General features: G+C 36.9%; 1 protein-coding gene across 1 annotated transcript in view; it reads right to left on the reverse strand.

Moving 5' to 3' along the window:
• TMTC2 (transmembrane O-mannosyltransferase targeting cadherins 2) overlaps positions 1 to 14,201 on the reverse strand; it is a 242,273-nt gene that overhangs the window by 82,158 nt on the left and 145,914 nt on the right. The window contains exon 4 of the mRNA XM_048301536.1: positions 1,043 to 1,157. Coding sequence (XP_048157493.1) covers positions 1,043 to 1,157 — 115 coding nt within the window. The remainder of the gene's footprint in view (positions 1 to 1,042; positions 1,158 to 14,201) is intronic.

Here is a 14,201-nt window from a genome sequence, read left to right on the forward strand (position 1 = left end):
TATTATATGCAGCCATTTTAAACTGGACTTTTTGATTGATTGATTTGAAGAGGCTTATTATTTGAATGCAGGTTTTGCACACTTTATGTAACAGTCACACTTTTCTGCTGCACATCAGACATTATTCTCAAATGGCTCCCTATGGAACAGCAGTCACCTGGATTCTGTCCTCCACACACATCACAAAACAAGAGCATACATGGTGGAGGTGACCAGCCTGTCTTGCAGCAGAGCCCCACTCCGATGGCTTGTGCTGGCTGGGTCATGGCAGGAGGGGGAGGAAGGGCAAGGGCCAGCAGGACAAGCAGTGCTGAGCAGGGCACAGGCGTGACACCCAGCTGGGACAGCCAGGGAATCAGTCCCCTCCCTGCTGGGACACGCAGCACCATCCCACCTCAGTGCAAAGCTTGGCACGATGTTCGCTTCCTGTTCATGATTTGGTACATTAATGAGTTGGGATATCTTTTTTCCTGCTGAATAATTATCTTGATGCTGATGTTATTTATCCTTTTACACACTGACAACAGGGTTCAAGTAATTAAACTTTATTTAACCTATGCTGCTCTGAAGTCAGTCACAGGAGAAAAGTAATTTGCTGTTTTAACATTTCAGACCTCTGCAGCTAACAGAAGGGTACTGGTCTATGCTTGGAAGCGCTTACACCACTCTGCCCACCAAGTGTTATATAGACTTAAAAAAGAAGTCTAAATAACACCTCACAATTTAATTGAATCACAAACAGATGGAGGCCTGCAGCTGACAACTCATCTATTGGTACTTTGTTTAGTGTGGGGGTTTTTTTTCTCCTTTTAAAGCACACAGATTTGTAAGTTTACCTTCTCCATACCCATTACATTAATATACGATAATGTTGACCAAGAAAAAAATCCTGTCCACCCCATAGCTTAAGGAGCACAATTAATGAAATGACTATTACAAAGCAACAAATAACATTGTCTCCATTTCCAGCAAGTAAATCAATAGCTCCATTCACAACAGGTTTCAAGGACAATTCAACCCCAGGAAAGCCACACATACTTACAAATTATAAAGCATATCAGCCATGTTGCTGCGGTAGTACAAGGCATTTCTATAGGCGCTTTCAGCTTCAGAAATCTTGCTCTGGCTCTTGAGAACATTTCCAAGGTTACCCCATGCTGTCGAGAGGAGAAAACAGTATTCAGAAAGAGCTACAATCCAATTACACATGACAGAGTATCCAAGTATCAGGAAGTTTCTCAGGGAGACAAACCCCACAAAGAAACTATTTTTATTTAACAGGAGAGGAGGTTGGTTATTTTCCCCCCCCCAGTCCTCTAGTTCTCTGCATCTTACTGTGAGACTCATATTTCACAGAGGTGATTTACATGCGTTCTGCATGCTTATAGCTTTCGGGTGGGAAAAGGAAATTTTTTACAAAAATATGTCTCTAGAAATTACTAAGCAAAGGGAAAGGACCATTTTATTTCATACCACCTATAAATAAGTATCTCCTGAGTGAAATGTGGAACTGAGGCAACTTCCTAGTTTTAAGGCTTTTTTTGAGCCTCTTGACTCTAAACAGCAAGAAATTTTTCCAGAGTAGATGTAGTCCTCACTGAAGTATTAAAATTTGACATATGACACAGGAATTGAAAGAGCAGTTAGGTAAGTAACTAGGATTAAAAATATGCCATATGGACATAAACATACTGCACAGATCACTAAAATGCTTTTTTTTTTCTACTAGAAAAACATGAGGTCCCATTCCATACAACTTGTGTTACACAATATGCTTTTATAGCCTATCTATAAAGGACTTTAGGTAAAAAAATATTTAAAGGTCCACATGTGCTCCCTTTGGTGTTTTGTTGAGCAGCACAAAAACTACTTAAAAAAGGAATTGTAACTAACATTATATTGAAAACACAACCTATGCTACTCAGAACTTAGGAAGGTAATTTAACTGGAATTATCATTACAGTGTGTGTGAACATGAAAAAAAACCCCACATTATGCTTATAAATGCAAAGTTGTTTCATAAAAAAGTTCTACTTTCACACTTTTTTTTAAATGAAAAAACCAATGGAAAGATGATGCATGTCCTTTCCACCACACACACAATGTATGTCAGAATATTCTTCCCTCCAGATGCACTAACCACAAACATTAGCTCAAGTAGCAAGTAACTCTGATACTTCAGTCGAGACCATTTTTTTTTACAAAAATTTGCATCAGTTCTGACTAATGCAAAATTTCAAGGTAGTTTTAATATAACACTGCTAAAGAGGCTGATAATTGAGATAGGCATTTTTTTCCACAGAAAATGCATAGCTTTCAAGCTGCTGTGGCTTGTTGCAGAATCATCCTAGCACAGGAATGGAAACAGCAGCAAATACAGAATTTCCTCTGAGCAGAATGAACTAGTCATTGCTGGGAAAAAAGTATCAAATCCCTTTAGAATTCATAAAAATCATGTCATTCAACTGAGCACATCGTTTTCTGTACACCAAAGAAAGTATATGTAATATTTCCACAGGAAAGGAAACTATCACTTCTGTGAGTCAATTGATTTTAGCCTACTATTTAATGAGAAATAATTCATATATTAGTTATCAATAAATCAACAAAGTCATAAAATGTTCCATCACTTTGAAATACAGCTGCTAAAACTATTCTCAGATTCACTCAACTTTTATACTCGGCTAGCATAGGTGCAGAATTTTCCCATTACTGCTACTCTTCCCTTTTTACACACAGAAAACACTTTAGAAGTACCAATGAAGATGACTAGCCAGTCTGTAGGCATTAACCCTTGTAAGAAAAAAACAGACTTATATATGATTTTTTAAATTAATGTGAAAACACAATCTGATCTTGCTTCTGCAATAAACGAACATCCAGTTTCCCATAACTGTATGTTCTGTATAATCTGTAGGGACTTTTGTTTTCACTCTAATCTCCCGTAACAGAGCATTACATCAAACGACTGTTTGAACTACTGGTAACAATTTCCTGACACATAGTTATTTATTCCCAACCATTCTGAAGCTCAATTAATGAAAGGATGCATAAAAGGATGATTCAGTTCATCTTTTCATCTGTTAGACTGGAAAGACACTGTTAACCCTGTTCAATGTAATAGTTTCTCCTCTACATTTCATTTCATGCCATAGGCTCTAATATTTATCTGAGCTAACAATTTTTAAGGCCATACTTTAATTTACATTTTGCAAAATAATCTGTGTCAGGTTTTTAATATCAATCCTGGCAAACATTTAAAAATAACATAGCAAAGAAAAAGAAAATGCTGCCTTTCCTAGTATGTTATGAAAACTAATGACACAAAACACAGAACTTAAAAAAAATTGATACACGATATTCACATGAACAAATCACTGAAGTTTGGTAATACTATTCTCACCTTATCCTATCAGACTTGCATAAATTAATCCACAAATCGATGAATGCATTAAGGAGTGTGAAGTAGATTATTATTTGAGTAAAACAAACTACTTGAACAAAGACTGAAGTATTTAGGGAACAGCCAAGTAATTTGCAATCAACTTGTCAGCAGTTCTAAACTAAAACCTTTAATTTACAGAAAAATGCACATGAAGCCAAGAAAATCTCTATGGAGCTTTCCAGATATTTGTGTATTATTTATTATTTTTTAGCTTATGAAATTAGAAACAGCAGTTCCAGTTTGCATTCCCTCTCTTTAAAATCCTTCTGCATTTCATCTGACTTGTCTATGGAAAAGAAGCAAATGCATGACAATTAGAACATCTATTTTTTTCTTCAATAGTGTTTAAGGATGAAGCAATGCTCGTCCAGGAAAAACGGTCCTCTTTTTTTTACTGTTCACCTGTTTATTTTGCAGACATTAGATTTCAAGACTCAAAGATGACTAAAGCATGTGGGCCTGAGAGATTCTGTAAGGGTACAAAGAAACATCTTTCTCAAAACAGTTTGAAATTCCTACCCATTGCTTTGGTAAATCATTTATTTGGATGATAAATGAGGGGTCAGAATTCTAATCCTACTTTTCTTAAGAACTTTTTTCTGTTTCCAATGCTGTCCAAAAGGATTTTCTATTTGCTTATCCTCCCTCCCAAGGCTTACAATTCAATTAAAAGTAAGATATGCACATCAATTCACTAATAATCTCCTGTTGGTCACAGCATCAATATTTGAAATCTGCATTACAGTTGATGCAAAGTTTTGTCTTCTTTTATTACAAACTTGTTGAGTAAGAATATCAGAGCGAAATAGTTTAGAATAATATGACAAAATTTAAAACATTACTAGGAGGAAATTTCACTTGCCACTTCTAAATCCTGTGATGTTTGCCAGTAATTACATCAGAGTATGCTTTTCAGGGTTTGGGCTTTTTTTCTTTCAAGAAATTAGTTACTTGCGTTTTTACCAGTGCAATGGAAATAAAGTAACTATGGAAAACTAGGAGGTTTTACTATTTTCTAGGTGATGATTCTCATAAAGTGACTAAAAGAGCACAGAGAAGATGTTTTTGACCTTGACCACACCATGTGTGTTAAAAGGTTTGGCAAACGCTAAATTAACTTCTAAAAGTTTGGAGCATAAAATGAAACCAGCCCTAAAATGAAATAACCTCTTCTCTTTTGCTACTAACTTTTACATGCACTTAATGCTCATTCCTTGAGCATGACAATACAGGTTTCCAGTTTAAGCTGCTTTTTTTTTTTCTTTTTCTTTTTACCTTCTGTTCTTAACACTTTTTTATTTTGCACTATAAGTGAATGCTTTACAGTTATCAATCTGAAAGTCAAGAATTACAAGCATTCACCTTTCCACCTCACCCGTGGCAAGATCACCGTGATCTAGGCAGACACAAGTGGAGTAATGCATTGTGAATCTCTCAGCTCTGTGGTAAAGGGGAGCAAACAGAATATTCAATATTCATGGAACTTTGACTATGTTTTTTCTGTTCATTCTTAGCACCTACAGGGAATACATTTTATGAAGCAAATTTTTCATTTTACCACCTATCTGAATCTCCACACTAACAGCTGAAAGCCACATATTGTCCTACAAAGGGCACTGGACCACTGCTAAAGTTACAAACTATTCAAAGATTAGAGAACTTTGCGAAACAATGGTGATAGCAAAGGATGCCTCAGCATACATCACAATGTAGAATGTGGCTTCATTAAAAAAAAAAAACAGGATTATGTTCATACCTTTATAACAGATACATTCCTGTCACCAGACTCAGCTGTCTCCTGCTGAAATTACAGGTGCTAAACTGCAAATTAAAAGAGGTATATTCTGTTTGCTGTTCTGCTGCTGGTCTGTTATTCAGGAGGCTTTGCCTCCTGATGCCTTTGTATTCTTGAACACTTACTACTCATCTATTGATTTCAAGTTTTTTCTGCCAAGGATTCTATCTTGCTATGGGTTTGCACAGGGACTACTCTAACAATGCAGGCAGGTACTAACAGATAATGAATATTTTATAACCTCTGGAGGAATGAAGTAAAGGAGGAAGAGGAAGTGTTCTTGCAATACAGAAGAGAAATGTAAGGAACATTTCCCCACATAATTAGTATCCTCTCAAAATGAGGGCCATTTAAACTATGTTATTCACAGTCTAAACATCATGGGAACATTGATACTTGACTAAGATTTTCATATTTTATCTATATTCTTAACTTCTGTTAAAGGGTCAACCTTCTTAACACGTCTGGAAGCAGACAAAGCATTTGTTTGGTTAAAAAAAATTATGAAAAAAAATAGCTGTAAAGTTTGTCATTCCCCTGACTCTTTTGAGGACTTCTGAACATGATCTATCATGAGGCAAACTGAAACATTAATACCAATGGAAATGGTATTAAATGGAAAGTTGATCCTAGTGGAGAGAAAAAAAAAAAAAGGCTGATACTTGCAGCAGAGTTTCCAATATCCAATTATTCCACACCACCTTTGTTTGGTAAACTGTGAAGAAATACTAGCACAGCACCAGTTATAAAATTCACATTCGAAAGGTCATAACCATAGCTATAAAGAACACCACCTTTCCCTTTTGGTCAAAAGGTTAGATTCAGCAGCAGCTTATGGCTTTTCCTTTCCTACTTGATAAAGCAGAGTGGTGTTCCAGTCTTTAGCATTCACATTTCATCAGACAATCACCTTTTTCTTCAAGGGTGAAACAGTTTCACAAACAGAGGAATGACAGGCTTCCCCAAGAAAAACTCTGAAAGCTCAGTTGCACATTCATAAAAACATAATGAATAGAGTTCAACAGCTAAAACAGTTTTTCTACAATACAGAGCCACTCACAAAGACATTCAGAAGATTAACTAGATCATGTTTGTTGAATGGTTTGAGAATGGAAAAATTCAACTAAATTGCTGCTTTCAAAGTGGGACAGGTTTTGCATAATTTCTGTACTATGGTTTGTATAAGGTATTTATATTTTTCGTGTTATTTCAAAGAAATAACGATTTTTTTCAAAATATGTAATAAATTCATGCATATAATTTGCAATAATTTTCCTCTAGAAACTTCACTTGTTAATAGAACATTTTGATCAAGCTACCTCCTTTTGCTAACTCAACCACAGAACTGCCCTATTTCTTGTTTCCTAAAGGGATAAATGGTTTCTACATAATCATAATTTATTAATTTAATCTACCTTGAACATCGATTTTTTTTAAATATCAGTGGGTATGTGGTAACGTTGAGACAGACTGTGTTAGAGATCTATCACCTCTTTTACATATTCTTCTTTTATTAAGGTTGTTATTTATATCATTTTTTCAACAGTTCATTTGTTGATCAATTGCAGAGCTTTTGTAATGACAGCAGGTGAAAGAAAAACAGAATTGAAAACTATGCAGTGCTTTGAAAGCTATCCAACAACATGTCAGCATGGGTACTAACCAATTCACTTTTGGCAGGCAGTGCTTCGGTTTTGCTTCTCAGTTCTGCAACCCTGATGCAAAGGGGTGCGAATGCATGTTCTACTGCTGATACAGCCCCTTCATCCCCTGTGTTACAAAATCCTTTGTGTCCTCCTCAAAGGATAGCAGAGTGACCTTGGCAGCTCAGTGAACATGAGAGATGAGACTGAGCAGCTGGTAGTGTTCTTCGGCTTCACCATTACCTACCCTCCACAGCCAATTAAATTCTGCCATACCCTCCCTCATGCTAAAATGATTTTTGTGAAGAGTATGGTATCGATCAGACAACCAAGTTAGGAAAAAAAAAAAGAGAAAAGGATGACCAAAGTACCTCTAACATCTAATCTACTCACTGTTCTGTTCACAGCAGAGCCCAATCACACCTTTGCAGAGCTTTGTTAGCTATGTGTCGCAAGTGTGTGAACACAGTAAGACATTACTGCCACGAAGTTCCCATTCCATGAAACTTCACAATGGTCAGGAACAGAGCTGTGAACAGTGCTGATCTGAAACTCTCATGATATGAGGAACTGTACTTTGTAGAGGCAATGGATATAAACAATGCAAGAAAACGAAATGAGGACAAAGGAGCAGAAAAATGCAAGTGGAACAAGAGGACATTTCTGAGCACCCCTGTCGTCTCAGGATGAACACAGATCTTCAGAGCCTCATACTGACTCAGGCAAGGTGGTGACCATGTACTAAATTTGTCAAATTATGTAACCTTCTTAACAGCAGGCTTCTAAAAAATTATCTATGCTACGTTCAAAATTATCACTTAGGTCCCAAGTGATGAACTGCAAGCCAGCCTCCTCCAGCAATGGCAGGGTGCACTGAAATGTCAGCTCTGGTCCTCAAAGCTAAGAGTAGACGGATTATTGTTGGCTTCTTCCCAGAAAAGGGGAACAGTGAGAACAGTGTCCTGGAAACATCCCAGAGGAGCCACAGGGAGAAGAAAATCAGCATTTGGGTTTGTCAAACCAAGAGAATCTTCAGATGTGCTCAAACAACATATGTCAGACTTGGAAAAGGCAAATTAGTTCATACCCAGGTAGCAGGCTTTTCAAAACACTTCAAGTTGTCTGGTTTTGTTTGTTTTGCTTTAAATCATTTAGAAAAGCAAGACAAGAGCCTGTGAAGCTTTGCCAGCCAATACATATCCACATTGGTATGGAAATATAGGTGGCAGGAAGGAAGGTAGGTCATAAAATTACCTCCTTCATTTACCAGTAGTGAAACTAATTAAAGACACTACAACTATTAACTAGCATCTTTAATAGTCCATATTCAAAATACCTTCTGTATTTTAAGACCTCAAAGAAAAGTTCAGTGTGCTAGAGCATTCAAGGAAAGAGAAAGAAACGGCATTGAGAATTCAGTCATTCTATTTCGTGATCTTTTCAGCAATTTAAAACAAAACTATGTGCAAGCCTCTTGTGCATACTGTAATTGCATCAGCTACCATTTACTTTTTGGATGCATGAAGATTGGCAATGACGACAGTTCAGGTTTAAGTAATAAAACCCCCTGTTACAAAGGAGGGGTACTCGAAAGTTTAGAATACTTGTGTTTATCTATATACATTGGGATTTTACCCTAACACAAGCGGCATAAAAATGCATAGATGCAGATTACTGCCCTGCCCACATTAAAGGTTAGTTTCTCTACCACATTTATGTAAGGGGACCTGAATATGTACCAACACAAAATCCATTACAGATAGGAAAATGAAGACATGTAATTCAAGGCAAAAATTTTACATAAAGAGAATTTTTTCCAAGTCATCATATTTTGAAAAAAAGGCAAAATAATGAAACAATTGGATGACTATCTAATGCACTTAGACAAACATGCCTGGCTTGAGAACCAACTCAGATAATCTCATCTTCCTCTAATTAAAAGTAACTCCCTCTGAAAAAAAAACCTCAGGCTAATTCCACAGAACACTCAAATATGGACCAAAGTTTTGTCTTTTAATCAAACTGGAAAATAAAATATATAATTTTCTGGAAAAAAAAAAAAAGAAATTTATGCCATTTTGCTTGATATGCTACAAAAATTCATCTTGCCAAAGCTGATTCCTCCTTGACCAGGGATGCTTGTTTGGTTTTTTTTTCTACACTGTAGTTTTTAGCCCAGATGAGCTTGTTGAATGATTTTGCAGAGCACCTCAGGGAAGGCAGGAGAAGAAGGAACAGTCTGATGGATCCATGTCTCAATGTCTTATATTTGTTTCTTTAAAAAAGCCTAACTATTAGCTAATGATAGTTCTTCTTCCTATCCCCCTGCAACTTAAGAGTCACAGATTAGAGTTGCTGTTGTACTACACTCCCAAGAGGAAAAAAAAAAATAATCCTTCTTTCCAGACCTCTACACATATATACATATATAAAGGAAGAATATCAGGCTTTCTCATATCCTGCTGAAGAAGCACATCCCACACTGACTTGGGTTTCAGAGGAAATTACAGCACTACTAAAGAACTGAGAGAGAACACTGTCACTGCAGAACAAATTCAGAGTTTGAACCAAACTGTAAACCACTTTCCTTCAGCTCTCCAACATATTTGGCATAACCAGACTGTTTTGCTGAGGCTGGGCTGCCTGTGGCATGTTCAAATGCTTTAAATAACTATGACTGTTTCCCAAAAAACTTACTAATGACCATTTCTTCTACACTGTTTAATCATCCAGACCAGCATTACCATGCATTTAGAGAGCCCCACACTGTTTTCAGGGAGTAGGCTTTTTATTTAACTTTCAAGCAATTCTATGTGGTTCATTTGAGCTATGTCCTTGTTCCAGCCAGGACAGAGTTAATTTTTTTACAGTAGCCTGGCAAGGTGGTGCCTGTAGTCCCAGCTACCCCACCAGGCATGGCCAGACCCTAAAGTTATTTGATACCATCTCCCATCACTTACCAGGGGCAGGAGTAAGGAAAGATCTCTCTCACTCCAGTCAGGGGAGAGAGCATTTGGGAGAGTCTGGATGGGGACAGTAATTTGGGGAGCAGTATTCCTAAAACAGGACAAGCTGTTAACAGTGGCAGATACAAAAAGTATTTCCAACTTATTTTAAGAACTTTGAAGAATCCTGTAGAACATTTATCCTTCAAATTCTCGCATTTTTGTTATGAACAGAGACACCAAATCTATCATGGTATATCCTGCATAACTCATATATAACAGACTTATATAGCCATATAAAATTATATATTATAAATTATCCTTTTAAGTGTAATTCCAACCTACAATTTCTTTTCCTAAAAAAGATCATTGCATCTGCCATACAGTAGCTGTTACAAAGGTTCTTACTGGTGGTTGGAAACATTTTACACCATTGACAGAAGATACACCTTAAAGTAATTTCTTCTTAGAAAAAGCTGAAAATTACAGAAGTCAAGGAAAATATCCATGCAACATTTAATCAAAAAAGACTAAGTACCAGAAAGTTCTGGCAAAGGTATTGAGAAAAACTGATAATGACTTGTTATTATGTTTCTCTGACAATTTCTAAAAACATTAACTAAAAAGAATGCCAAGAATCACCATAATGACTATATATTCTGATATGTATTTATCAACTGGCTTAGGAGGGATATTATACTGCCATAAATACAGAGAGGTTTTAAAACAACCATGAATCATCAAAATAAAAAAAAAATCAGTAATATCTTATGATAGTAGGTAGTATGAGTTCCATTCCAGAGGGAAAAATTGAGATTAAAGTGGTTTGTTCAAAGACTAAAGAAGAGTTCATTAGCAAAATTAACTCATGAATACCTACCTCCAGATGGTATGCTCATACCACTCATATCACTCATTTCTTAACAGTGATAATATGCAAAACTTTTAAGTGCACTTATTAGTGGGTTTTATATGTTTAAAATCCGATGTTTTATATGGCAATCTGTGCACTGAAATCACTTTCTCTCTTAAACCTTTTTTTTCCCCAAACCCACATTTTCTATTCAGTGCAGTGTTATATTAATCACACTGTTACCATTTTATTATTATTGAAATTAAATGAACCAAAGGAAAAAGAAATAACTACTGTGCAGAGTAGTATTTTGGGCTGTTGGGCCAAAGATGAGTTGGAGTTCTACTGACAAGCTACGTATAAAAAAACCTGAATATACACAAAAAAATACTTAAATGAAATCCCAAATGCTCAAACTATTTTAAAACACACAAGGTGGTACTTACTAGGACACACACTGCTCTATTTAGGAGGTAAGAAAAATGTGTAGTGAACAACAAGCCGTGTTTCAGAGCAATAGCTATTCAAAGTTCTAAAGGTATTAGAGGAGATCTTGTCAGCATAATGTAAGCTCTTAATAATAAGCATATTTGAGGAATGCTGAACCTTAAAATACTTAATCTCCTTTGGTCTCCAGTCATCAGTAGTGATACAAAAAAAAAAATAATGGAAAATGATGTTTTATTGCATTTTTTTTTGTTTGAGGGAAATACGGTTTTTCTACCTAGCTTAGTCCAAATAATAGTAACTGGTTTTCCTCACTGAACTGTTAGTTGAATTTTTGGTTAAGCACCCACTTTGTGTAGCAGGTCAACTATTTCCTGGAAGGATCCTCAAAGCTTGCTTACAAATGTCATGGCACCAGGAGACTAAAATTTCATCAGTACATATGACCAAGCAACTAATACTTCTGTGGCAGTCTAGCAGTTTAAGCCTCTCTATTTGCTACTTCTTTAGTCAATGTCTGTACCAGGTACAGCAAATATATCATAATGATCTTTGATGTTCAGATGTGGATTGCAAAGTATGAAATGGCCCAGAGGAAAAAGAATACACTTTTTGAAGCTTATTTTTGGTACTACAGGGAAAACTAGAGTTAATGAGGCATAATAAGCACAATTATTTTGTGTGTCATTACAATTTTATATTAAACATAAGGTAATCATCACCACAGAATGACCCTTAGTCTAACTGAAAAAGACATGACAGCTACCACCCACTTTTAACTTTTTTGTTTGTTTTTACATTTTGGGAGGCTTCCTTCGCTATACGAAAATGTTCAGATAATGAGTATGGTTTTTTTATCAGTAGGACTGCTCATTAAGTTGAAGGCAGAACAGAGAAACACTTGTGTCTTTCCCTCCCTGCGGTCAAAATATGCATACGCCCACTTCAGAATTCATAAACTGAATTAGTCAGTCTTGCGTATTTCTCCCTCAGGTGCTGACAAACTGTAACAAGGTATTGCTTGGATCACTTCAAAGTTATTTGAAATACTAGTCATCACCCAAACAGCAGAACAAGACCGGTAAAGATGCAGCTAAGGCATCCCAAGTCCTCACAAGGACTCCCTCACCCAAGGGATGGCAGCTGCCTGCCACACAGTGAGGCAGCCAGGAAATCCAGCACGCACACGGTAGTTTGGAGGCAGCTTCACCACTCTCTTCTCACTTGACTCTCCCACGATGCATTTTGGTGGGTTTTTAAGAGATAACCCATGCACCATGCTTTTGAGTATTTTTTCCACATTGTCAGTGATTGACAAAAACAGCCTGGAGAAATATAAATTGCAGAAAGGCTGTGGCTGCCTGCAGGGGTAGAGGCTTTCTCACCTGAGGCAGAACATTACTCTGTCTGCACTGCCTGCAAGGTGCCCCTGAAGGGACCAGAAGAAAGTACTGGTGAGGTGATTATCACCTATTTCTTCACTGAGGATTGAAGATGGAGAAGCTGCTGAATATGTTTGCCTGGAAGTCACACAGCAGCAGATGAGATTATAATCTTACACATATTACAACACAGAGGACTTGATTATAAACCATCACCATGTGAGACAACTCCATTTCCAAAGCAGTTCAGCCACATTAGTACTCAAATGTACCCATGTTAAAAGCTTGCCTCGCTAACACCCTTATGAGTACAGCACATCAGCTCAATGCTGCACAGCATTCAGCCATCAGCGCCTTTCATCCTGCTAGTCCAGAATACAGATGGACCTGGAACAAAACACTCATCTTTTTGCTTTAGCAAAGCTGGTCTTCAGAGATTTCTATTTCTTGATCGGTTCTCACACTGAGAGTTTTTCAAGGGATACCTCACTGCTTTTTAGATTAGTACAGAAGCAGCTCTTGTTCAGAGGAAGCTCTTTGCAGGAGCTAAGAGAAAAAGCAGAACTATCAGGGAAAATGATCCTGCTACTCCAGAATTTTCAGAAGTAAGAAAATACTATTGAGGAGAAACTTGCTGTGAGTTGAGGAAAGCAGAGAAATGAGGAGTGACAGCCTCTTCTGAGTAGCCTAAAAATAAGGAAAACACTTCTCCACTCTACCGATTGACTGAGCAGCCCATTGTCTCACTCCTGAATAGCCTATTTATCACCACCATTCATGAAACTAAAAAAAAAAGAGGCAAACAAAAATAAATTGTTTTTCCTACGTCAACCTCATTTAATTACTGAAGAGTAGTTTGAATTGTTGATCTCCTAATGCCTTAGCAGGATTGGCAGCCAGTCTAGTCCAGTCAGGCTTGCCTGATTGTATGAGAAATAGAAAATAAAATTACCATAGTCAAAGCCAGGAATAATCTTAGAAATATTCACAATAATGAATAGAGTTGGGTGACAGGTCGCATTAGCTAGGGGTTTCCTGTACCCAGCCTTGTTACAATGTGTGTGCGCTAGCAAATATTCAGCAGAAGTTTAACAGGATATTTTAAGGAGATTTAAAGTCAGCTCAGTCATGTCTGTATCATCGCATTGACATACTGTCTTTGCTTTTACACATCTCACAAGACACTTAATGTCAGCTTATACAGCAAGAAACCAGACAATCATATACACACGAGTCTGTGCATACTGAGATGTGTATGATGAAAACAGCTCATCTTGTCTCCTGGGAGTGTAATACCCAGTAGTCTAATTTCCAGACAATGCTGCAGCCTATCCTACTATTGGGCAAAAAGTAGTATAGTTTTTTTTGATCACAAAATTTGGCTCATTGCAAGCAGACAAGTAATGTCTGGGGATCTCCACCAAGGACAAAAATAGAACATGTATTAACTAATCGAATGCATACACACTTTTCTTTTCAAGGAATTACAGTGTTTTAGTACAAGTTTTATATTGTCACTAAATTTGTAAGTCTCAGAGCTTCATATAATCACTCTGGTGTGCTGGCTCGCTGTTCAGTTACTACATTTCTTGCTCTCCTGTGCTAGTTTTGAAAAAAAAAAGTAAAACATGGTACGTGCTTGCTCACAATTAACAAAAGTCACTTACTGCAGCAACAAGCTTAATAATTTT

Source organism: Corvus hawaiiensis, chromosome 4 (genome assembly GCF_020740725.1).
Source record: "Corvus hawaiiensis isolate bCorHaw1 chromosome 4, bCorHaw1.pri.cur, whole genome shotgun sequence".
In the NCBI taxonomy this organism is placed as follows: Eukaryota; Metazoa; Chordata; class Aves; order Passeriformes; family Corvidae; genus Corvus; species Corvus hawaiiensis.